At 39.0% G+C, this 24,612-nt stretch overlaps 1 protein-coding gene across 1 annotated transcript in view; it reads right to left on the bottom strand.

The window, feature by feature from the left end:
• Positions 1–24,612, bottom strand: part of itfg1 (integrin alpha FG-GAP repeat containing 1) — a 138,986-nt gene that overhangs the window by 85,252 nt on the left and 29,122 nt on the right. Inside the window, exons 8-9 of the mRNA XM_072381006.1 lie at positions 17,568–17,646; positions 6,013–6,107 (exon numbers count right to left, since the gene is read on the bottom strand). Coding sequence (XP_072237107.1) covers positions 6,013–6,107; positions 17,568–17,646 — 174 coding nt within the window. The remainder of the gene's footprint in view (positions 1–6,012; positions 6,108–17,567; positions 17,647–24,612) is intronic.

Raw genomic sequence — 24,612 nt, 5'->3', positions numbered from 1 at the left:
ATTATTGTAGTGATAATGCTATGGCTCTGTGATGCTTCGCTTTAAACATATTCCTTGCCATCAGAATCTCCTTCAGAACGAACATTGCCTCTCTGGGTCAGTGACATGTCTTTGCTGCCTATTTATGTATGTTCACCCTATGGACGATATCTCTGTATTCAAAATACAAATAGCATTTTATCATCATACGTAAATTAAATCAAGTTCAACTTTGAGTCAGAAGCAGAGATGTGTGAGGCCGTGTCTTTCTGTCGGCTGGGCACAGTGGGGACCCTGTTACCTGCTGCCAGTGTCACCTCTTTGACCACTGACTGAATGGGAGATTTGGAAAGACACTGTCTGACTCTCACTGGCTGCCCTTACACTGTCTGGGCAGCAACAACAGGTAGCTGGCTTGGTCTTTGCGGGGGTGGTTTGTGTGTTTTGTATGTGCTCAGTGATGTTAACAAGGACAAAAAAAAATAACCACAAACACATACCCACATATACACCTAAGTCATGCTTTTAGAACTGACTGACTTGCCCCAAAGGGATATAAGTTTGTTGAAGGACAAAGACACAAAGAAAAGCAAATGAATTACACCTGCAGTGGTGTACAGTGCAAATAAAACCACATGTGCAGTGGAATTTCTTTGTGTTTGCCTTTCTCATGAAGACTGATAAGCAAAAACATCTGACAACCTTTGCTCAGCATATGTCTGACCCTGTTTATCCATGTTGCCAAAACAGTTCTGACCCACTGTGACATGAACTCTCCAAGACCTCTGAAGGTGCCCTTTTTAATCTGGCACCAAGATGGTGGCAACAGATCCAGTCCAACTCCAGTAAGTTATGATCAAAGCCTTTTAAGAGATCAGATACAAAACAGTAATGATCTAATCAATCTGTTAAATTTAGTAATTAAAACTGAAGTTACTTTCACGTTAACGCTCCTCAAGGCTCCAAGCGGACATGCATTAGGGATCGAGAGAGCCACAGACTGTGCAATAACTGTCATTCACATGAGTTTAGACAGTACATCAATTCAAGTATGACACCCCTATCCTATTAGAGCCACAGTTTTCTTACAACATGTCATACTGCCAGAATGATTTATATTAACATGACAAGCACTCTGTGGCTGTGTAAAACACTAGGATGGGTAGGAGCAACTGAATTTATACCTTGTCTACTTTTTTTAGACCGATTGAACAATTTGTGCAAGAAACAATTCTGGCAGACTTCTATTTCTAGATTGAAGGTTTTTATGCTTTCACAGTTACAATAAGATCCCTACAGGTTGTTGTAACCACTATGCTACACCCTGGAAAGTAGTGATAGTTACTGGACGATACTAAAGGTGTGTTGGTTGTAGCCCTCCAACGATAAGCACACTATTTAATTGGCTTGTCTATACTCAACTTAAAAAAATATATAAAAAAAACCATCAAACATTTAAACATGCAACCTTTCAGGATATCCCCCATACCCTGTCACTTTCATGTTTGGTACATCCTTAGACCACAGTTTGGAGCTTCTCACCATCCCAAAACGCTTGCTCTGACCAAGCTGTCTTACAACAAAAATTTGGCCATTGACCGGGCCCATTTCTCCAATGACTCCAACCGCTGACACACAAAGTTAACACAACTTAATCGACATTATTCACTTCTCTGGTCATACGGTTTTGGCTAATGAATGCAGAGAATATTAACTGGCTCAAAACAGCAAAAACGTCCCCAAAGCGCATGAGTTCTTGTCAGAATTCTCTGACACAGAGCCAGGTGAAGTACAGATACAGCTGCTGCTTGGGGTCACTACTTCATTGATTGTGGGTGATGAGTTTTTGAGAATGCTGTTTCCAGAGCCTGCATTCTTTGACTGATCCAGATAGACACACTTAACTACTTTTGTGCCCCTTCGCAACGTCAAAGTATAAATGTATGTTGTACCAGTTAGGGATAAAAAATATAGAAAACATCAACAGTACATTGACAGAAGGCATTATGAACAAATGCTGCAGACCACCATTTATGTCTTTAGTGTTAGTGTGGTGAGCAACAGTATAAAAATTAATCACTTTACTATGACATGGTGCACTGGAGTGCAATATCCTACAGCTTTAATGTAGGAAGAACCTCACTTCTTTTTCTTTATTTCCTCATAAGGAATAAGGAAGAACTTTAAGTCTAAAGGCTGTTCAGTAATAAAGTGTTTGTGATGGCCTGTAAATCTACTGTAAGTTTTAGATGGGTGGTCTATCTGAACTGTTGATATGAGTTGATATGAGGCATTTCATTAAGACTTAAAATATTCACATCTAACGTAGTGATATCGCCCACCCTCAACACATACATTTTTCTTTGCTTAACAGGAAATGGTCCGTGATAATAAACGAGACACACAAACTAATACACAACAAATATGTAATGGACTGGAACGGCTGCCTGCTCGTTGTTGTGCAAGTTTTCTTTAATGTTCGTCACGCTAGTGGAAAATTCACTCTGTGTACAGACTACCTGCTGCTATTTGCTTGACAAGTGATAAACGCAACAACACTGCTGTCTGCATTGCTATCCTATTGCGTTACAGAGTGTGAGAAATTAAAAAAAGAAAGCTCAGAATCCAATAAATGGGGTCAGTGTGTGTCCATAAGGACAGAAATTGAAGCGGAGCGACTGTTGGAAGCCCCCTGCAGTCCCCTTCAGTTGTGTGAACTAAAGACCCGGAGCTGCTGCAGAGGTAGGCGCAGAACTGTGGCAGAGACTGCAGGCAGGAAGATATTAACTGCTGTTTGGAGACAAACTATGGACACACACTAGTTTTTTCTCAGCAGGATATCCATGCACAGACGAAGGTATCTCATCATGTGTTGGCCTCTATACGTAAAACTCAATTTTCTCACTGGCTATTCCTCCTTTCTGCTTCCTCCATGCTGCTTACCTGTGATTGGATGGTTCTCTCAAAGAGGTAATGAAAGGAAAGTACTATTCTACCTTCTCTTTGCTTTTTCCTTCATATACACTTTCTCTCTCGTTATCTCTCATTTGACATTTTCTGGTTCTTGTTTTCTTACAGTTTTCCTCTCTACATTCACTGTCAGAGGTCAGAAATCTATAAAAACTTGTTGACCGATAGCTCCATGCACATGGGTGGGAAGCAAATCTGACAGAGGAGTTAGCTACGCACACAAACAGTAGTGGTGGAAGATCAGGCATAATAAATCTCAAGAGTGTTAACCCGACAAATACTGCTGAACTGATGAGATCAATACTGTGATGTTGAAAACAATATGAGCCTTATTTGTTGGCTTCTGGATGGTGGATGTTATGACATCACGAATCTTTGAAAGTATCCAGCCAAATCTAAAAGGTTAGGCATCCCAGGGCAAATTCTACATGTTAGAAGTCGACTCGGTATGCAAAAACTTCCTGCAGCATAAAGAAATTTCATTACAAGAATTTTGTCCAACATTAATGCAGTGATATGTAATAAAAGTTTTGGACGCCAGGTAAGCCATATCAGTACCCAGATGAGCCTTTTACTCGCCCTTCTTTGCAGGTCACATCACGGTCTGGGAAGATTTTAGGTCATCTTAGATATGCAGCCTGTTTACGATCTGTTCTAATCAGATACAGAGGCCTATTCCAAAAGCTTTAGTTTTAGCTTAAGCATGCTGAAGTGCTCAGATTCGTCTTCCTACCTGAATACACCTGCAACTGAATTTATACAATGCATGAAATACAGTGGAATCCCATTATATATCTATTTGAGCAATGACTTGTGCCAAAAAAGGGTTTTTAGAACCAGTGATTATTATATAACCATAGTAACTGCAGCAAAAAAAGCTATTTTACAACTTCATCTGCTCCATCAATTGTTTCCAAAATGCTTGTGGCTCTTTCAGATGTTGTTTAGAGATCACAAGGTTTTTCTCGAATAATTATGTTGATGCTGTTTAAGAATCAGCTCTGTACTATGCAATAATAATGACTTTGAGGGGTTTACTTTTAGATCTCCCTCTTGACCCCAACTACTGCTCCTTAATGACATTTCAGACTGCGACACGTATTAATTCATAGCCTTTTTCTGAATTGTAGGCGTCAGTGGACTTCAAATGTATAAACCTAGTTTCTGATGGTGATTCTTCACCTGCCTTGCAAGTTGGAAGGTGTTAATTAGGATCTAAACAAAGAATAGGAATAGAGGCAATAAAACAATGCCCACATTTTTGCACATCACATTTCTCTATATCTTAAATTCATGAAATTAGAAGTAATAGCACATTCAGTGTTTGTTACAGAGCTTTTTATTTATTACTTTAGACTTAAAATCAAGATAATATTCAATTTTTTAGCGGTGCCCAAATGTTTGTAAATGACTGTGAAAGCCTGATGGGAAATTGGTTTCCTCCTCACTCCACCCACTCATCTCTTTTCGCCTGTCTTTCTTTGATGCCAATGACTGTCTCTCAAAAACAGAGCAACAAAGAACACAACATGTGTTTACTTCATCCATCAGTGCTGATAAGTCCGCTTCTCTGTCTCCCCTCCCCTATCTTCAACATTCCTCCTTTCACTTCCTCTTTCCATCACTTGTTTTTGTTGTCGACAGCCAAACAACAGAAGGTACGTCCACAGAGAGAGCACATCGATGCCTCTTTGCATGTGTATCGTTTGTGTGCACATGTATGTGGGGGGGCGGATATGCAGATAAGCCTGTAATATTTCTATTTCGGACTGGGAACTGGAGGCCAGCTCTTTGATGGTAGAAGAGGAAGAAAAGAAGGAAGCATTTTGCCGCATGGTAAATGCAACTGAAGAGAATGACACAAGATGTTACGTAGGTGGTGGTAGAGATTGCATGTGTTCATGTGACTATAAAAGGAAACATGAGAAGACATGTCCTAGCGAATACACTATCATTTCTGCATATGTACATTAATTAGAAGGAACTGCATTTGAGCGTGTAAAGACCTGTCGCAGCAGTAGCTGGATCAGCCCTTTCTAAGCAGAGAGAGCTTCCTGTAGAGAGCCACATGGCTAATGCCTCCCCCAAATAAACGGCTACTGAACTGTATGGGGGAACAATGTGCTGCTTTGCAGGGGAATAATTGGTAAAATGGGCTTCAAGCAGCACTGCTCATATGTTAAAATACATTACAGTTTCTGCCTTCCACTCAAGCAGAGAAAGAGAAATTGTAGCAATAAGTTTTAACCGTGACAAAGCTGACTCATAAACAGTGAATTTAGGTATAGTTATGATGGTAAAACAGTTTCAAAAGAAAAGATTAATTATCAACTAACTAATTCTCTGATTGATCCTGGACTGTGACAGTAAAACCTTTCAGAAATCATAATTTTCTTCATAAACTACTGATACAACTACTGTTTTGTAGGACTGTTTAGAAAAAGTATCGTCCAATTTGGCAACACATGGGAGAATTAGTGTTGTCGTTCATCACTACCAATAATAACTTTTCTTCATTTTCTCTCCCTTCAACACATATCACACATGTACAATTATATTTTCGTCTTATTTACAGATTTTCAGCCACATAGGAAACATGTTTCTTGTACAGACTCACGTCTTTAAAAGGGTTGCAAATCTCTTTCACTCTTCTGTTCTCTTAAGCGTAATTAGCGTTCACTCAAATCCAGTGTATGAATAGTAAACATTTTGCTTGTCTGCTTGTGTGTTTACGGTAGTAAATTAAGTTTTGAGAGGGTGTGAGAAAAAGTCAATTAGACACCCAGTCAGAAAAATGATATTAGCAAGACTCTTAGAATCTGTTCACCGGATCCTTTTAAGGAATAAATGACATGTAATAATATGGTAAATAGTACAGCAAACATTATTCACACAGGAATGACAACAGGACTTTGTGATCCAATCCATGCCCCCTCTGAGAGGTTATTAAAACTGCTAGTATGGCTGAAAGTCAAGCAGAGCAATGTTGTACAAGAAAAGATGTGTCTGAGAGATTTGAGCAGAATGAAGAGACAAAGAAGTGGTGGAAATAATTGTGTGTACCTCTTTTGAGCCCGACTTGGCGAGGTAGATGACACTCTGTTGACAGGTATCATCTATACATGCTGGGAGGAGGTGGTCCTGGTAGCCATCACCATCTGCCAGGAAGAGACAAAGCATGAGATCAGGGAGCAACAATGTTGGATTAGAAAAGGGAGGTGTGATGCTTTGTTTTCCAAAAGTGTGCTATTTTAATATTTTCACGCTACCTCAATGCTTCAGATTTGTTCTGGAGTTGGCTTTGAGCGTAGCACAGTTTTTGGCAACAAAAGAAATCATTTTTTTTCTTCATGTGTGACTTGGATCACAGGAACACCTGCCTGTTTTCCATAAGCAAACACAAACTCAAGCTGTACCCGTCTCTTTGATGCCTTTTAATGTCAGCTGACTTGATGTAAGATTTTCTACTATTCTTTTTCCTTACTATTAATTAGTATACATTTGTTTTGATAATATTTAAATAATCCAAATAAAATACAATGTAGGCTTCATTTAATGTGCAAAAAAAGACTTTCAGAGTATTTCAAATCAAAACAACAGTACAAGGCAGAAACACTTAACTGCACCAGGTTCACTTTTAGAAATTGCACATATGTGTGCAAAATCACAGACATTAAATAGCAAAACCATCAAATCAAAACAAGCTAGTGATGCTGACTAAAGCACAAATGCTTTAACTACTTTTTAAATCAGTGATAACAGACACAATTATAATTCACCTTATTGCTCAAGAGCCAGAAAAGCCAGGTGACCAGTGACATGATCTACATCATATACTCTAAAGTGCTATACTAATCTTCATTCAATCATTGCAATCTATATCAGCAACTACTTATTTTGCACTGCAGATGCACTGAATGATCAAAGCAGTAAAATCACAGGTGCTTTTGTCAATAATAATCCAGGGTTCAAGCTCCAGGACACAGGTATAAATCTTTCACGCTCAGTCATGGCTTATTCAGACCCCACAATAAACCAAGTAAGGATCTTATTACTTGCCTATTTTTAATCTAATCTTTATTAATATGTGAAAAAGGTCTCTACATCTTTAAAAAAAAACTAAGGGAACAAACCAACATAAAAGAAAGATCATTAAAAATGACACGATGCACAACTTCATATATTAGGTCGAGCATAAAGACACAGCACACAGAGATGCTTTCAGGGGTCATTATATAAACCGACAGCAGACAAAGTTGTTGCATTTTTTAAGGCATCTCATTGTACGTTTAGTCTGAATACTATGCAATAATAATGACTTCAACAGAGCAAGAGGAGCACTCCCAAACAGATGTTGTGCCATGTGGAAGCAGGAAACTGAATGACTGATGGTGAATGACAATGCAAAGCAGGGGAGGAGGAGAAACTGAACGTGGTTGTTGGGGGCAACTGAATGAAGAGAGAGAGCAAGTAAAAGTAGGATAGATAAGAACATATACTTTAATACCCTAATAAGTCAACATTCAGTGAATGCATCATATGTAAAAATCATGCTTTGAAGTATAAATTAATTTAGATAATACTCTCAAACCTTCACATATTGCTTCACATCTTTATTTTGCTTGCACAATGGAAGCCCGTAAAATGGTCATGAACACAGCGGTACATCTGGTGTTTCATCAACCAAAAAGGACACGTTATTCCATTTCTAACTGAACTCCACAGGCAGCAAAAAATCTAATTCAAGACACTAATGTTTGCCTATACAGTGACTGTAGTGTCTGGACCCAGCTGTCTAATCTAAGTCACACAACCCTAAAGTACACCATGTAGTACTACTATCCCTATACATCCCGTCATACTACAAAGTCTCAATCCAGATTCTTCTCATTTGTGGTTCCACAATTAAGTCAGCTGATTATGAAAAAGCTGCCAAGTGTTACGAGAGCACTCTCCACCTTCAAGAATGTCTTAACGACTCAAATCTCCAGAAAACACCTCCTCTCCAAAGACCTCTAACACACCTAATCTGGGCTTACTTGTACCTCTGTAAATTTACGAAGCAGTCACTTTTTGTGTGAATAAGTGTTGAAGTAACTATGGAAAATAAAAGTGAAGTTCACATGTTTGTTTTCATACGACTTTCACTACATATCCCCTATATGCTAGGATCTGCCCCAACAATGACAATCACAGCTCTGTAAACACAGTGGTATGACATCTTCTGTGGAAAAATTCAAGTCAGAGAAAATAGTGATGATGATGTCATTAGGGTTAAATCCAAAAAGATTTGACAAAAGACTGTCCTGCAAAGATAAGTTGAGGAGTTTGACAGATTTAAGCATCAACTATGCAGGGATGTCGAAACAAAAAGATTTGGACTTGCATGTGTTTGCTGTAGGACCCAGTATTATAGAGGCTTATTAAAGGATTATTTTTAAACCTACCCTTATTTCTGGCATGAAATACATTCATCTACTCACCGAAAGCAGTTTGGTGAAAGTCGGCGTCCTTCGGTAGATATTTAGATTCTATAATTCTATAATAATTCTATAACGATAATTAGAACGTTTGAATTATGAAAATTATGAACGATGTGTCGTCATAGTTGAAGTCACTTGGAGGATTTCCTTGGTGCTTTCCCAGTTCAATGTCTGGTATGCATGTGGTTCTTTGCATTTCTGGCAGCTGTTTATGGTATTTGCATGGTGATGTTTGACCCCTGTTAGTGAAGCTCAGCGTAAGGTAAGTGGTGCACAATATATAGTGTTGTTTGTATATACTGCATGTCTATGAAGTTTAGTGGCATTTCCCCTTTGACTTTCGTCAGGTTTGGGATTTTAGTAGTGTTGTAGGGCCATGGTTGGAGCAGCTTGTCTCAGAATACATCCTTGGTTTAGTTGCAGCTACCGGTTTGTGGTTGCTTTCTTTCGCCACCAGGCTTTGCTCCTTAAAATTCTCACTGCTGGTCACTATGTTAAGACAAGGGGTGAATTTAGGCAGTTAGCTTGTGATTGGTTAAACTCGCTGCAGAGGCATAGCTTACTTTTTTTCTGTTGCTTGCACCTAAGTTTTTGTCTGGTCTGTGGATGTAAGCCAGCTCTTTGCATTGCAACAAACCCGCCTGAAGAGGGCCATCCACCAAAAACATAGACCTGCGAAGGAGCGCATTAATCGGAAAGGGAATAAAGAGAGCAAAAATAACGCTAAAGGAGCTCGAAATCTTCATAGCAGAGACTGATATCTGTCTGTAAGTCCACTATAAACTTTACAGATTAGCGGCCAAAAAAACGAAAAAAACAACAACAACAAACAACAAAATTCTTTAGAGGCAAGTTCATGAAAAAGCATGTGGGAGACTCGCCAAACACACAGAAGAAGGTCTTTTGGCCAGATGAGACTAAAAGGGAAAATTTTGGCCATCAAGAAAAACACCACGTTCACACTGAAGCATGGTGGTGGCAGCATCATGCAGAGGGCATGTTTTTCTTCTGCAGGCACGGGAAACTTGTCACAGCTGAGGGAATCAGGGGTACTAAATACAGGGAAATTCTCAAGTAAAACCAATTTTAGTGTTCCAGAGATTTGAGACTGGGACTCCATCCAGTAGAACAATAATCTTGTGTATACTACTAAAGCAACACTTGAGTGATTGAAAGTGAATTGTTTAAATGTGTTGGAATGGAAAGCCTAGACTTCAATCCGGCTGAGAATCTGTGGCATGACTTAAAGATTGTTGTACACCAGCTGAATCCATCTAACTTGAAGTAGCCAGAGCAATTTTGCTTTGAAGATTGGGCAAAAACATCCCAGTGGCTTAATGTGCCAAGCTCATAGAGACATACGGTAAGAGACTTGCTGCTGTAACTGCTGAAAAAGGTGGCTCCACTGACTGGGTGAATGGACAGTTATGTACACTCAAGTTTTCAGTATTTTATATATTTTTTTCTTTTTGCTTCCTTTCAGGTTGTTGGCATGTGTCGATTACCCACACCAAATATCCATGTTAATTCCAAGTTGTAAGGCAACAAAACAGGGAAAAATGCCAATGAGGTTCAACCTTTTGCAAGCCACTGTACTGGGGGAGTAAAACAAAGTGTCAAGTAGACATAGTGGGAGACCGAGTGCTAATTTAGTTCTACAGACGTTATTAATCATCACTCTGTCTCTGATGCCTCAGCTCTGCTACACACACACCTCAGCTGACCCTCCCTTTGTCCCATCTGCCCTCTCCTTTATGAAAATCTTCCATCAACATATCTATTCATCGGTCAGTTATGATTGTTATGTTCTCCTTCACTTGTCCTCTTTCCAGTTTCCCCTTCTCTTGTACCTCACTTCTCTGCCTTTCATTATCTTTCCTTCCATCACTCTCCTCTCAGTCTTCAAGTTTCTGTCTCTCACTGTTTATTGCCCTCCACCCCCTTTTTTTTCTCTCGCTCTCGCTTTTCCTCTCTCCCTCCCTGCTGATGATGCGTGGTGTGACGGAGATTGGCTGACAGACGTGGAGGGAAGCAGCAGTTTTGGGCACAAATGAAGAAGGCAGGGAGGAGAGGGGGACCTGAGAAGGATGTGTGAAAGACAAAGATGGAAAACAGAAGAAAACATCAAATGAAAAGAGAAAGACTGGAAACAAGAGACGAGAAGGAGTCATACAGAGACTGTATGGACAAGCACTGTGACCCACAGGCATTCATAATAGATAGTGTACAGTCCTAACAACAGCTTGCACAAGAACAGTTGGTGGGAGACCATCTCAAGCTGTGCGTCATCAGAAATAATATGATTTGATCATTGACTCTATACGAAGATGAACATATCCTACGAGTATGAGATGTAAAGCCAATGTGTCTGAAACCTCCATTTTTCATGTGGGCCAACAGGGGGAGACACCTCAATTTGTCAGAGGAAGTCTGACTGAATGGCAGTCTCTAAGGAAATCCCCCTTCTTCTGGAATAAAATGTTACCCGTTATCAATCATTACCCAAAATTAATTATTTGTCTTAAGGTTGCTTCAAGTCTTTCTCAACAAAGCATCTTGCATTTTTTACAATAACAAAAAACTTTGAGGTAATTTTTGTGCAAATTATTAAAACCAGGTGCTAATAAGTTAACAACAAGTTTGCTCTCTCTGAGAGTTGTGTCATTGCCACCTCCACAGCTGTGGTGGTGAGTAAGCCAACCTACAATAACCTCCCCCCATATCTTTCATCTCAGCCAGTAGCTTTATCACAGATCTCTCCCATTGGGCCCCCCGTCGTCCACACTCTCTCGCCTCAATACTTTTGTTATGGTAGATGCAAACACACACTGAAAACTCGAGTTTCCTTTTCCATAAATATGAGCAAATTTATTGCAATCTATTAGTTATAAATTCATTTATTCAAAAGTGCTAATTAGTGTGTAGATTGCTTTGGATGGGTTTACATACTGTCGATAACCAGTCATGCCTCATTTTTGCATAACATATATTGAAATTAGAGAGAACTCTTGGCTTTTATCTTCAATAAAGGGCACTTTTATGTGAGATGTACTTTGCAATTTGCATTAAATTGCATATAAAAATGTGCAAATCAAAATTTGACCTCAGAAACTGTAAACCCAGGAGACTTTTCTACTAGGACTGGAAGAACACTATGTGGGAGGGATTTTCCAAAATGGGGCTTAATTAGGTCATTTTATCTCCACCATTTCTGAATTTTCCTTCATTAAAATCATGTTGAGGGGTGTCTCTCCCATAAATATATGTGTATGCTGCTAAATGATCATTCTTAGAAAATCCACTTTAGCCAAGCCAAGAAAATAAATCTTTCTTAAAAGGTACATCGATATCTCAAGGAGTCACAGACAGAGAGAAAGTGATAACAAATTGACACCAAGAGAGAGAAAGCAGTGTAACATTGGTAAATAAGACGGGACAAAAAAAGTCAGTCAAATCAAAATACAGAAAAGGGAAATGCAAGATGAGATGGGGAGTATTGGTTGAGGAGAAAATAAGGCAGACAGTAAAGAGGGAGAGACTGGATAGAACATGAGATAATAAGTAGAATGGAGAAAGAACGCCTGAGGGAAGAGCAAAAGAAAGTATACTGTTAACACACTGTCTTACCTGCAAGCACACTCCTTCACACACAGACATACACACGCATTAGGATGACAGCCATTCCCATTTGAAATATCACTGCCAAAAACATTCTCATCTCGCTGTCTCAAAAATCACCCCATCACAGTGAGCTGCTGGTCGCAGAGCAGCCTCCCTGCATTCTACCTGCACTGATGTTTGGTGACACACTTGGATGTAGGACTTCGCTGTGCTTTACCTAATGATGAATTATGCATCGAGCGCTGTCACTTTGAAAAATGCAATTACCTCAGTGATAAGGCAGATGGTCGTGTTTTGTCTGGCATATGCTGCGCATCTATTAAGAGTGTAGGGCCGGAAACAGAACCACCAGCACACAAACATGGGTGTGTGGACGGATTCCCTTACGCATCTGTGAGCATTCAAATACACATAAAAAGGTGCATGAATACCTCAAGATTAGGCTGTGTGTGCCGTCTGTGGAAAGATGCTTCTCTGAGAAACATTCTGTTTCATTATAAATCACTAACACGTCCTGCTCAACGCCCTGGAAGGTGTGGTTACTTTCAAATATTAATCTACGCGTGTTAGATGAGAAACTCTCACACACTGTTCATGACATAGGTTGGCCCGTTTCACCAATAACACAAAGCCAAAAAGCATCACCTGCTTTTGAGTCAAAAGAGAGATTTAAATGGACTGGAATCGTCAAAGACATATGATAGTTTGATGATATACATCAAAATGCACTGTTGTGATCAAATATAAGACACAAATTACACAGTTAAAAAAACAAAAACATTTAACCAAAAATCTAGTAAGAAATAACTTCACTTACGTTCACACAGAAGGGTAAAACGTATGACAGACTAAACTGCTTTCAAATAGCTAGTCATTGCGAAGCTAAGACAGCTTACTTAATGAGCTCTTCCAGGTGAATCCCAAGATAAAGCCAAATGTATGTTTAGAAAGAAGAAAGCTGACAGAGTTGCAGTCCGACAGCAAAGAAACAACACAGACAAATACAAGCAGAGCTGGAAATAATGTGGTGGAATTATTAGGTTATGTTATCATAATATAGCCTAATATTCTGTGCAATCACTTATATAACATTGCCATTTTTAATTCTAAAATCCTTACGGAAACAAAAAGTCTGGTTGACACATTTTATGTGGAAGAAAATGTCGCAGAGGACAGGCTGGGGAAAGTGGAGATGAAGTGAGAATTGACAGTGTGATGCGTGATGGAAATAATTCCCACTCCAGATCACACGGGGATGCAGTACAGCTTTCTGTTCTACTGTCTCTCATTCTCATTCTCTCTCGTCTTCTATTTTTTTTATCCATGCTGTCATCTTTTCCTCATCCTTTTTCGGATCATCTACCTTGGTGCCTCTTTATTTTATCTTCTTTTTCATCTCACTTCATGTCACCTTTGAAATGTGCAATTTACCCTCACCCTATCATTTTCCCAACTCTCACTACTTTCTTTTTTTGGTTCACCCACAGCAAGTGATTGAAGTTTTTCAGGTAAAGTCAAAGTGTAGACTTTAATTAGCTTAAAGAGAAGCTAAATACTAGTTAAGATGGGCAAAAATAGAGACCAACACTGCATGATAAGTGTGACAAAGTTATATTGGCAGAGACTAATTCTGTAGGTCGGAGGACAATTTAAGAACACATATTAGCGGGGCAAAGCAGAAGGACATGGCCTTTGCAGCTTTTACAAAAGGCAACATTCCTTTTGTGTATGTGTTTCTGATCAGGTATACGCATAATTTTTTTTTAAAAAATTTAAAAAATTAAGGCTGCAAGAGATCCGTCTTGGACATATGGCTTTCAAATATTCAAGGAATTTTTCATGAGAGAATGTAGGTTCCCATTCAGGTTTGTTATTTTCTGTCAGAGCCAATATCCTGACTTGAATAGAGTCTTTTATTCAGCCTCATTGATTTTCATAACAAATCCCAACTCGGCTTTTGTTAGTGTGGAACATTTCTTCATGTGCCTGACAATGTTCAATAAACTACTGTGAGGCTATAAGGTGTGGCATTAATTGTGTTTCAATTTAAAGAATTTAATCAGCTGATTATGTGGCTAAAATTAAACTGCAATCAGCTCCTCAGCTGAAGGTTATAACACCATCATTATAACAATTTTTTCTAATCAGGTTATGCAAGATGGTGTTTGTCCATATATTGTAAAAGACTAATTTAGTATCTCTTACCAGAATAGTAATAAATAAAGCTATTATGAATAGACAATATTCAAGAAAAAGAAAGATAAACAGGAGAGGGAAAGATAGTTGCGATAATGAAATCTGAAGATCTAACGACACTTTAAGCTGTTTGGATGAATAAAAGCAGGAGAAGAAAAGCAAGCATGAAATGAGTATGCCGTAGATAAGAGATATACGGATGATCAAGAGAAATAAAGATGGACAACGACAGCTGAGGAGGGGCTGAGTGAAGCAGACAAATTGAACAAAAAGAAAAAAAGGCAGTAGATCCTTCAAGGCATCCCACTCCTAAGGGATTATTAGAAGTGCGACCCTAAAACGCTTCATTCCCCAGCTAACGAGGGCAAAGTCTTCATGTGACATTTCCAAACCAAGAGGGAAGGAGAGAAATAAGGAAAAGATTAAATAAATGAAAAAAAAAGTTTTAGCTGAGATAAGCTGGAGATTTAAACAATAAGAAAAAGAAGATTGTTTGCACGCAGACAACCACAGCAAACGGGTCACTTCGCCTCTGGCTCATAGATCATTGCCAAAAGGGGGAGGGGAGGTTTGCTCACTAAATATTTGATGGACACCCCTGGCTGCAATGAGATTAAAAGATTAATCTTGCCAATAAGGATGTGTTTATCAGTGTAAAGCTGCTTGTGCGCGGGCACTTGTGTGCATGTGAACCACAAACGCACAAAATTAATTAAAAATGCATTGAAAATTACAAAGCTAATGACGGCACATAGCTCAAACTGAGCGATAAGGTCACGGACAAAGATGATGTTCTGATGAAATGAGAAAACAACAAATAAAATTAAAAAATGAATAAAAACACACCTTTCAAAATTCCTTTACACCCGAGTGAAAGTAATAGAGTAAACAGATCAATGTCTGCAAAACTGTAAACGCATGGTAAGCATGAAGCAGCAGACTTCGATGTCCAAGGAAAAAGAAACGCTTCCAGTTGACAGGCAGAGCATTTACCCTGCGGACATATAGCTGCCCCAAGTTGCTGCTACTAAAACAATGAAAAGAGTTTTTTACAAACATGCAAATTTATTTTAGACTTTTTCAAGATGGCAAGGGAGACAGAGAGAGACAGAAAAAAAGTGGGTTTCATTGTATTAATGAGTAAGTGTGGCTGTAAGTGTGCAAACTGTAGTTTGAATAGGTTGCTCTGACTAAGACAAAACACTGAAAGTAATCTAATGAACAAATGACAGTTGCCAAGTCCTCTGCACATGGAAAAGATTTAATTTGAGAAATGTTTCAAACTACAAGACGTGGGATCGAGCAGCAGACTTCACTTGGTTTCCAAAATGAAGTTTGCTGTCATTCTGGCTGTAAAGCATGGGGACAGAGAGCCATTGTGAGGGGAGATGAGCTCATTAGAGGCTGGAGCAAGGAGAATACTTTTTGTTCTGTAAATGTGGTGTATTCAGTCCAGCTGTTGTGTTGGTCAAGTTAAATGAGAAAGTGATCTGAGGGAAAAAGAATAAAAGGAAAATCTTTGAGAGAGAATGTCCAGGGGGACATTGTTGCTTCAGTAGTTTTATCATCATTCAGTGTGCCCTGTCCCCTGTGTTGCTATTTGAAGTCTCAGATTTTCTCCCTCACTGACTTCCACCTCTTTCAAAGAATCAGAGCAGACCCAGGATTCTTTCCAGATGCAGAACTAACAAAATTCAGCAAAAATGTCATCTTTATATTTTTACTATCCAAAATGTGAAAGGGCTTCAAATTTCCTAACACTGATATAAGAACAAAACCAGGGACTTCCTGCCTCTCTCTGATCGTCTCCGTCTGTCTGAGCCCAGCTCTGCTATGTTCTGTCCTCCTGATGAGACCATCATGAAACATTTATAACATTTAACTCTTTTCTTAAAAGGACTTTAGCAAACTACCTTTGATAGACCTTTCTATTTCAATCTGTCTAACAAGCATACACACACACACACGTGCACACGCACCCCCCCCCCCCCCACACACACACATTGTACACCGTGGCAGGAAGAGCAGCACCTCATAACGTCTTTAGTATTTTCAGTTAATGCATTGAAACCTACCAGAAACACATCTAAGGAATCAATTTTTTTAAAAAATATGTTAATTCAGTAAGTTCATCTTCATTTTAAAACTTATGAAAAAAAGATTAGGATGGCAGCAACCTAATATGGGCCAAGAAAAAAAGAATAAGCATACAGCTCGATAATTTAGGGTCAATTTGATATAAAGATAATCTCAGAGGGTTAGCTGTGAAAGCACATTTAGTCAGACGAACCATAGATAAAACCATAGATCAAAGTCAGACCAAATGCAAATCTGACTTCTGACAGTTTTACAACAGACAACAATGTAAAAAGACTTAACTGTGATTAAATGGAAGAAAAAGAAAACAGTTTGGTTACGACAGTGGACAGGTTTCGCTGTGTCTAAATAGAGAAAAGCGTTTAATATAATTTGTTTTAATCTTGCATGAACAAAGAGCTACTTACAGTTTGACATTGTTTGCTCTAATCTGCACAGCAGGCAGAGCTGCCGCTTACTTCTGGGTAAGCAGCAGCTCTGCCTCATAAACAATCAAATCCAGAGAGTTCAACTTGTGCACACTGTCATATAGTAAAATGCTGCAGATTAAAAACACCATGGTGCAGTGACATTATCACAAATTGAGAATACGGATGGACACTGAACCTAAATGTCAGCATGCAAAGTTCCTCTCTATACAGACAAAGGGAGATAAGAGTGAAAAACACAGGGATGGTATACTTTTGGAGTCTTTATTTTGCTTTGTGGACCAGCATAGCTATTATACTTTGGGCCATGAGATTGGGTTGATTCTACTCCTACCCTGGCTGAGATGGCAGCTCTGACAAAATGACCAGGGACCACTTTGTGGTACACAGGCTGCAGCCTGGAGATTAGAGAACCAGCAGAGATTTGCTGAGGATAAATGTAAAGCTGAGCTGAACAATGAAAACTACTGGCCAAGACTGCTTAAGGGGATAAGATGTTCAGAAAAGATCTAAAGATCTAGTTCAATGTGGGATTGTGAGTGTGAATCAGAGTATATATGTTTGTCTGGGGGGGAGGGGGGGTGTTTGTGGTCTATATGTGAATAGGAAAAGAAAGTTATGCAACAATATTATTGTAGTGTAAGTGACAAAACCAAAACAAGAAGACGCCAAATGCAAAGGGAGCTCACAGGACTTAGAGGAAGGAAGGATGTTATATTTGGACTGATTACAGTCTCTTGGTTACTTTTAACAGTCAAATAGACCGCAAATGATAAATCTAATTTATACTTACCAAAGTCGACAAAGGAGGACTGTCCAACAATCTGACCCACTGGCTTTGACATGATCTCAGTCTTGGTGAAGTTCCCGTCCTGAGAACAACAACGATGTAGAAAAGAGACAGCAATTATGCAGCAATTCATGAATGCTCAGACCTCCTGCAACAACTGGAGTGTGGATTGCCATTTCTGTTAAGGATCATGAATAAGTGCGATATGAGTAAGCTGCAGTGAGTACTCTGCCGTGAAACAGGACAGAACAGAGGAATAAGGACAATCACGCTGAAGCTGGGAGGTTTTCTTCAAGACACGAGCTCATGAGCGGCGTGCACGATTAATTCAGTGTAAAATGCTGCGTGTGTGCACACATTTTCACAGAGATGCTGAAACACAGCGTTAAGTAGTCAAGAATAGAGTTTACTTCAGTACAATTACAATAATATATAAAAGTTAAGTCGATGTCAGTCAGTCAGTCGGTCAGTCGGTCAGTCAGTCGGTCGGTCAGTCAGTCAGTCACTCAGTCACTCAGTCACTCACTCACTGACATTGCTCCTCTTCAGGATGCAAACTGTGCTGCGACATATCGGAACACAACAATTAATCACATCTCATGAACATTTTGGCGCACTAATCAGCGTATTAGCGGATCAGTGTACTTTTTTTGGGGAAATCCGAAAAGCTCGCACTCACAAATACCAGTGCAGTGGGACGCATTGCTTGATACCTCTGTGAGTGATTTATGAGAAACTGAGCAAAAGAAAGCGTAAGAACAGGAAGTGAAAGGTAGAGTGACAGAATGGTTCAGTCAGAGAGCAACATATCCATTATTTACAAGAGAGAGAGTGTCACAGTTTCTGTTTTGTTAAACCTTGTTTCAGGTCTTTTGTCATGTTTTTGGTCATGTTTTTCCCCCTGTCACTTAGTCTCGCTCATGTCACCTGTTTCATTGTCCTCAGCTGCCCTCACTCACTAATCACCCTCCTCAGTATTTAGTTTCCTGGTTCACTCATGTTCATCGTGGAATCCTCACTTTCACTTACCACATGCCACAGTCGCCAAAGTTAAGTCTCGTTCCATAGTCTTGTTTACCCACAGCCAATGTTAATCATAGTCTTGTTAATTCACAAGTGCATCTGGGTCCTACCTCTCACCACCGTTCTCTGACAGAGAGAGTTTTGTAAAAAAAAATAAAGGAATAAATAGATGGCTGTGTGTAAGCCAAGCAGACAAAAGACTGAGTTTATATCAAAAACTTGAAATCCCGTATATTTTTAAAAAGGAATGAAATTCTAGCAAACGGAAAAAGTCATTTTATAAATGCTCCTAACAGCTGACACAGTAATGTCACACAGCCTCCATAAATAATAATTCGCTGTGCCAACTGCCAACAACAACTATTCAGAGCAGAAGGAGGTTATTTGAAAATGTAACCATCTTAAGTGAACAGAATGGTAAAATATCCAAATCTTTCTGATCAGAAAAAGCCAGGCATTTTTATTCGTGTTATTTATCACAGTCCTTTTAGAGTGGCAACTGACCGACATGCGGCTCAGTTGAGCTTGCAAGAAAACTAACAGTGTCTCTATACAAGTTCTGCTAAGTTTACTGCAGGTTCAGTGATTTGCTTTCACAGTATCCTGAATGGTGCGGTGCAAAAGCATTACCGCCTCTTGGAGATGATTCAATTTGAGCACATTATAACTTGCAATTTAAATGGATACAGTAAACTGTCTGTTACTGAAGAGTGAAATTGTCTGCTCATGATTCTTAGGACAAGTGAAAAATAAATCATGACATCGTTGGATTGAGAATATAAAGTGAACAGAATCTGACCCCGCCCCTCACACTGGAATGTTATCGACAGGCCTGCTATGATACATTGCCTCGGACTAACGACTTGCTAACTAACTGTTCTGCCTACATTGAGGAAATTAATCTTCCATGGATGTCAGAATTGGTAGAAGTCAGTCTGTCTACTTAAACTGCAGATAAACATTGAGAACAAGAAAAACTGGATTCATTCTGTGAAGAGTAAAGCTGAAATGCAGCTCCACCTGGCAACGCACCAGCAGTACATTACGGAGGTCTGAGGGCAAGACAACCTACTGAGAGAACCAAAGTTTCAGCGGTAAGCATGATCAGTAGATACATTATGTGCAGGATCACTGCCAACACTCTCCTCATTATTCACTTGTTACTTGAGATAGCTCGATACACTGATGCACTGCTCCGAGTGCTGGACTGTCTCTTCATTTCTCCCTGGTGTGTTCACGCTGCACCGATGCGTGTCTGCAGAATACCGACATGAGAATGAAAGTTTCACAGTTTACTAATGTTGGCAACTTAGTCCACAGCTGGAAGGTAATCAAAACATTTTAACATCTGAGCAGTTTGCATTAGTTCAAAGCAACTCTGCTCCATTTGCCATGCGAGTGTGCTTCATTTGTGCTGACCTAAGATCAACACCCTGTGCTGTCGGACATGCCCTCAGCCTCTGAAGGCACAAAGCGCTGCTCGTTTTACTGTGGATTTGAGACTTTATTTAACCGATGACTTTTCATTTTTCATGTTTGGCTGAGCGGTCAATACCACGTTTGTCTGTGATGTGACAAACTCGGATGACAGATTTATTACTATAATAATCTAAAAACTTATCTCTAAATGTACGTGTTTATAAATAAAAATATATTAATTTCTAATCTATCTATTAATATTAAAAGTATATTAAAATATTAATAAAATATTAAAATATGCTGTTGTTATGAGACAATCCAGTCATCACTGGTCATAATACGAATGGTTCTTTTTTGTGCATGTAGTTCTGAAATGTCAAAAACTGCTGTTTAACCTTCTCGCCCCAATTCTTTCTGACAACTTTCACTCCAATAATTCAATTTGGAAGGCTCATCTTAATATGTTAGTTAGATCTCTACTCTTTAAGTCAGTAAGTAACGGGGTTTTTGCACAACTCCTCATCCTTGATATTGTCATTTAGGATGGATCCAGCAGTCCACAGATTGGTATCTGGAACTAGGCAGATCTCCCTGTAGGAGGGTAAAACTTAACTTTGTGTGTGTGTTTAATGTTTCTGAGCAAAGAAAAGCTCTTAGTTTGCATGAGAAGCTACAAATTCCATCAGAATATTGACAAGGAAAATACTGACATACCAAATCTGTGAGTTTTACAAGTGTAGAACAAAAACTGAGACGATGGAAGCCTTACGATTAACCCTTCAGCTCAGTGTGTATTGTTGTAGGACAGGAACGTGTGCAGTGGAAGGATTTAAGTGGAAGGGGTTTTCAAGTTTCTTTCAGCTTTTCACAGGCTGGTGTAGATTGGACTCCATTACTTTGCTGTGATAGACTGTTTGGTTATTTTGTGGTCATTGTGAAATGGACATAAAGGACTGTTTTCATGACATTTATCATTTTCAGCTCATAATTAGTATACACATTCAGCTGCAATTCTCACTCACTCGGTAATGGTTTGTTGAGTGTAAAAGTTGTTCTGTTCTGTGACCGTTTCCCCATAACAGCAACCAGGCATTTATTTAACATGAGATTTAACAAAAAAAGTAAGTTTAAAATATTGAAGCACACCCTATGATTCATTAGCCTGTAAAACCACCTTTAGTATCCATAATGTAATCATTTTCTGAGTCACATGATTGGAGAAGAACTCAAGCCCATTCTTCTTTACAAAGCTGTTTATTAGTTTATGCATAGTTTTCTCAAAGTCCAGCTACATTATTTCAATCAGGATGACAACTTTGACTGGGTCACCTCCACACTTGTTTCTCTTTTTCAAACATTCTGTTGCTGTGTTTGGGATCATTATCTTGTCATACAACCTAATTTCAGCAAAGCCTTAATTGTCTGAGCTCACATGTGACTTACAGAGTAGTTCCTCGTCCAATCAATGACAGCAAGATGCCCAATTAACGTAGCTACAAAACAAGCCCAAACACCACTGTGTTAGAAAGTTGCGCCAAAGTGTTTGTGCGGCTATGTTGAGTTTTTGCCGGTTATGGTGTTGTGCATTACAGCCAAATATCTCCCCTTTGGTCTCATCTTTCCAAAAGACATTGTTCCAGAAGTCTTGTGGTTTGTTCACCTAAGCTGTGCTGCTGTTTTCTTTTTAGAGAAAAGAAGCTTTGTCCTGGTAGCCCCTCAAAACAAGCCATACTTGTACAGCCTTATTTTAATTGTACTTTTTAAAATGCTCGCCCAGGCATGTAACATCTGAGGTACATCTCTTGGGTCTGCAATTTGGGTCTTTTGTGGTGAACTTGCCAAGATGTCCACTCCTGGGAAGACTGTTTTTTTACTTGTAGAATGATGGACTCCAAATTGTTTGGAAAGGGTCATATAACCCTCACCAGATTGATGGGCAGCAACAATTGCTTGTCCAAGATAATTGCTGATGTCTTTGTTTCGTGACATTGTGTAAACACCCCTGAATACTCCAGACTAACAAACTTCCAAAGCATCTGCTTTTATCATGATGGTCACACCTGCAGATGATCAACTACTCTGATGCAAATAATGAACCCTGGAAGCAGCGAGAGTGTATTTAGTTTCCACACGCTGCATTTCGATTTACTTTTACAAAATCATTAATGATGCAGAGTAATGTGTCATGTGCTGCTGTTCATTGTGGAGGTTACTATTCACATTATTTTTAAGACCTGGTGAGAATCAAATGATCTCTTTCTTTCTTGCCATGTCCAGAGGAGGGAAACCTCCTTTTCATCACACTGTTAGTGTCATGTTTGAGTTTGTGATAAAGCCAGTGAAAGTGCTGTATAGATGTATGTATTGTAAGAACATGTTCAGTACATGTAAATAAAGCATAGATACTTGACCAAGTAAGAGGAGCATAATTATAAATATATATACATAACAAACAATCTTTTATGAAATTCAACTGCAGCTTTTACCACCAAAAGAGCTATTATCACACTGGACAATCCATAAAATGCAATGCAAGTATATCTCTACTTAATTCATGAAACGTGTGTTTTTATCCCCACATCTTGTTAATGATGCTTTAATCATACTGCTGACGGGTACATGAACCCCAAAGATACTAAACATAAATCTGCAATTGCTGCTGAAGTTATTTCCAGCAGGCAGATGGTTCCGAAGCCTTAAAACTCAACATTTTATGTCATCAATAAAACATGCAGTAGCGAGCTGCTGGTTCAGTCCATTGTACAACCAGTAAAGGTCCAGAGGAGAGTTCATTTTGATAAATCATGACACACAAATTGTGCTTTTAGAAATTCATTATTTGCATCATGTTTGATGTTTTGAATGCTGATAAAGCACAATTATAGTGGCACTTAGTTTGATGATTTGAGTATAACATAAAAGACATTATCCATTACACATTTCCACCATCACTACAGAATAATAAACTGGTCTGCTTCCAAAAAAATGAGTGTTTCTGCAAGAACTGCGTACGTAACGTACAGGCTTTATTCTTAGATGTTTTGTGCTATATATATATATATATATATAAAATGTATGCATAAAGTAATGTGAACAAAAGATAAATTAATATATTTCATATTTTCAAAAGCTGCGGCAAACAAGTCTTGTAAATTAGTTTAAAAAGCTTCCAGTCAGCCATCCACATAGAGACAAGCACCCACACATTGAGCATCAGGGTGTTAACTGTCTACTGAGGATGACAACTTAGTAAGTGTGATTGACTGGTGCTGGCTGCCCGATTGTAAGATCTCATGATTAAAACTGTGCATGTGTTTAACTTTGAGAACAGCTGATTGATGTGTGAAGATGAAGGGATTACAGGTCCAGCGATTATTGTTGCCTTCTGTTCACATCACTTTCGACACATGCATTACTGTCACATAAACACAGAGAAGTGTGACATATGCACAGCTGTAGTAGTGAAAGACAATTTGATTAAGGAAAATGTCAGAGAATTAATTCCTTGTGAGAAAACACGATTTTGTATCGATATATATGCAGTTTTGTGTGGTAGTGCATTCAATTTCTTTGGGCTATAACAGCAGGAGTAGAGACTGGATCTGCTTGTGCTGGTGTAAGTCTCCTTGACATTGGAGCCAAAAACTGCATCAATTTTCAAAATATGGCAAGTTGCCAGAAATGTTTTCTTTGCACTGGTTAGAAAAGATAAGAAGGATGTTGTGTGAACTCAACAGCACCAGAATAAGACATCCTCATTTGCTAGCAAAATCATACTTTTAGTTTTGTTTAACACCTACATCAGCTCAGCAAAGCAGTCTTAATGTGCATGTTGTGCTTTTAAATAAGAAAACAACAACAAAATCATTTTTGATAGTGCTGGTGCTAAAGAAGCATGAAATTAAATATTGCATAAGTTGGCATGTCATTTGTTTAAATTAAAATCTAGAAAATAAAAATATCCCAACGACACACTTTTGCTTATTTGTTATGTGAATTAAACTCATATCTGTATTGTGAAAGGCTAAACGATATTTGTGTCTCTGTTGAATATGAAAACACTGACGTGTCGGTGCAGCATTCTGCAATCTGATGTAATAACAGGTGTGTGAAAGTGAGTGAGCAGAAAATTAACTTCTTTGTGATTAATTAACTAAATGACAATATTTGCTGTTTCACAACTGACCTTTTAAACCATTTTCCAGCCAACATCACTCTTCACTCATATATGCAGCTTGTTAAATGTATTCCCCCCCCGTAACTGCACTCTCTTGTGTAATCACAAGAAAACAGAGGAATGGGCAGGGCTGGAAAGAGACTTAGGCAGAGGGGAAACAGAGAAAAGTAATTAAAACAGAGTGAGAAAGAGGAGCGTGCTGGCCTGTGACCGATAGATGCAGCTTCACTGAACCGAAGACCACGATGGGATTAACCGGGTTGTAATGCTCTGGGCATGCTGGGAAAAGGAATGATCTTTTGTGTTTGTGTATATTTGCGTGGGTATACAAGTATGTGTCCATAAAGTGTGCTTGGAGGAACTGTATTTTTGACTTTATCTGTGTGTAGATGGGATAGCTTGTTTGTCTCGCTGTTTGTGTGAAGAATT

The sequence above is a fragment of the Leuresthes tenuis genome, unplaced genomic scaffold (genome assembly GCF_036924035.1).
Source record: "Leuresthes tenuis unplaced genomic scaffold, fLeuTen1.0.hap1 SCAF_2, whole genome shotgun sequence".
In the NCBI taxonomy this organism is placed as follows: Eukaryota; Metazoa; Chordata; class Actinopteri; order Atheriniformes; family Atherinopsidae; genus Leuresthes; species Leuresthes tenuis.
Note: the sequence above shows the minus strand (reverse complement) of the source record. Positions and strands in the feature narration are given on the sequence as shown.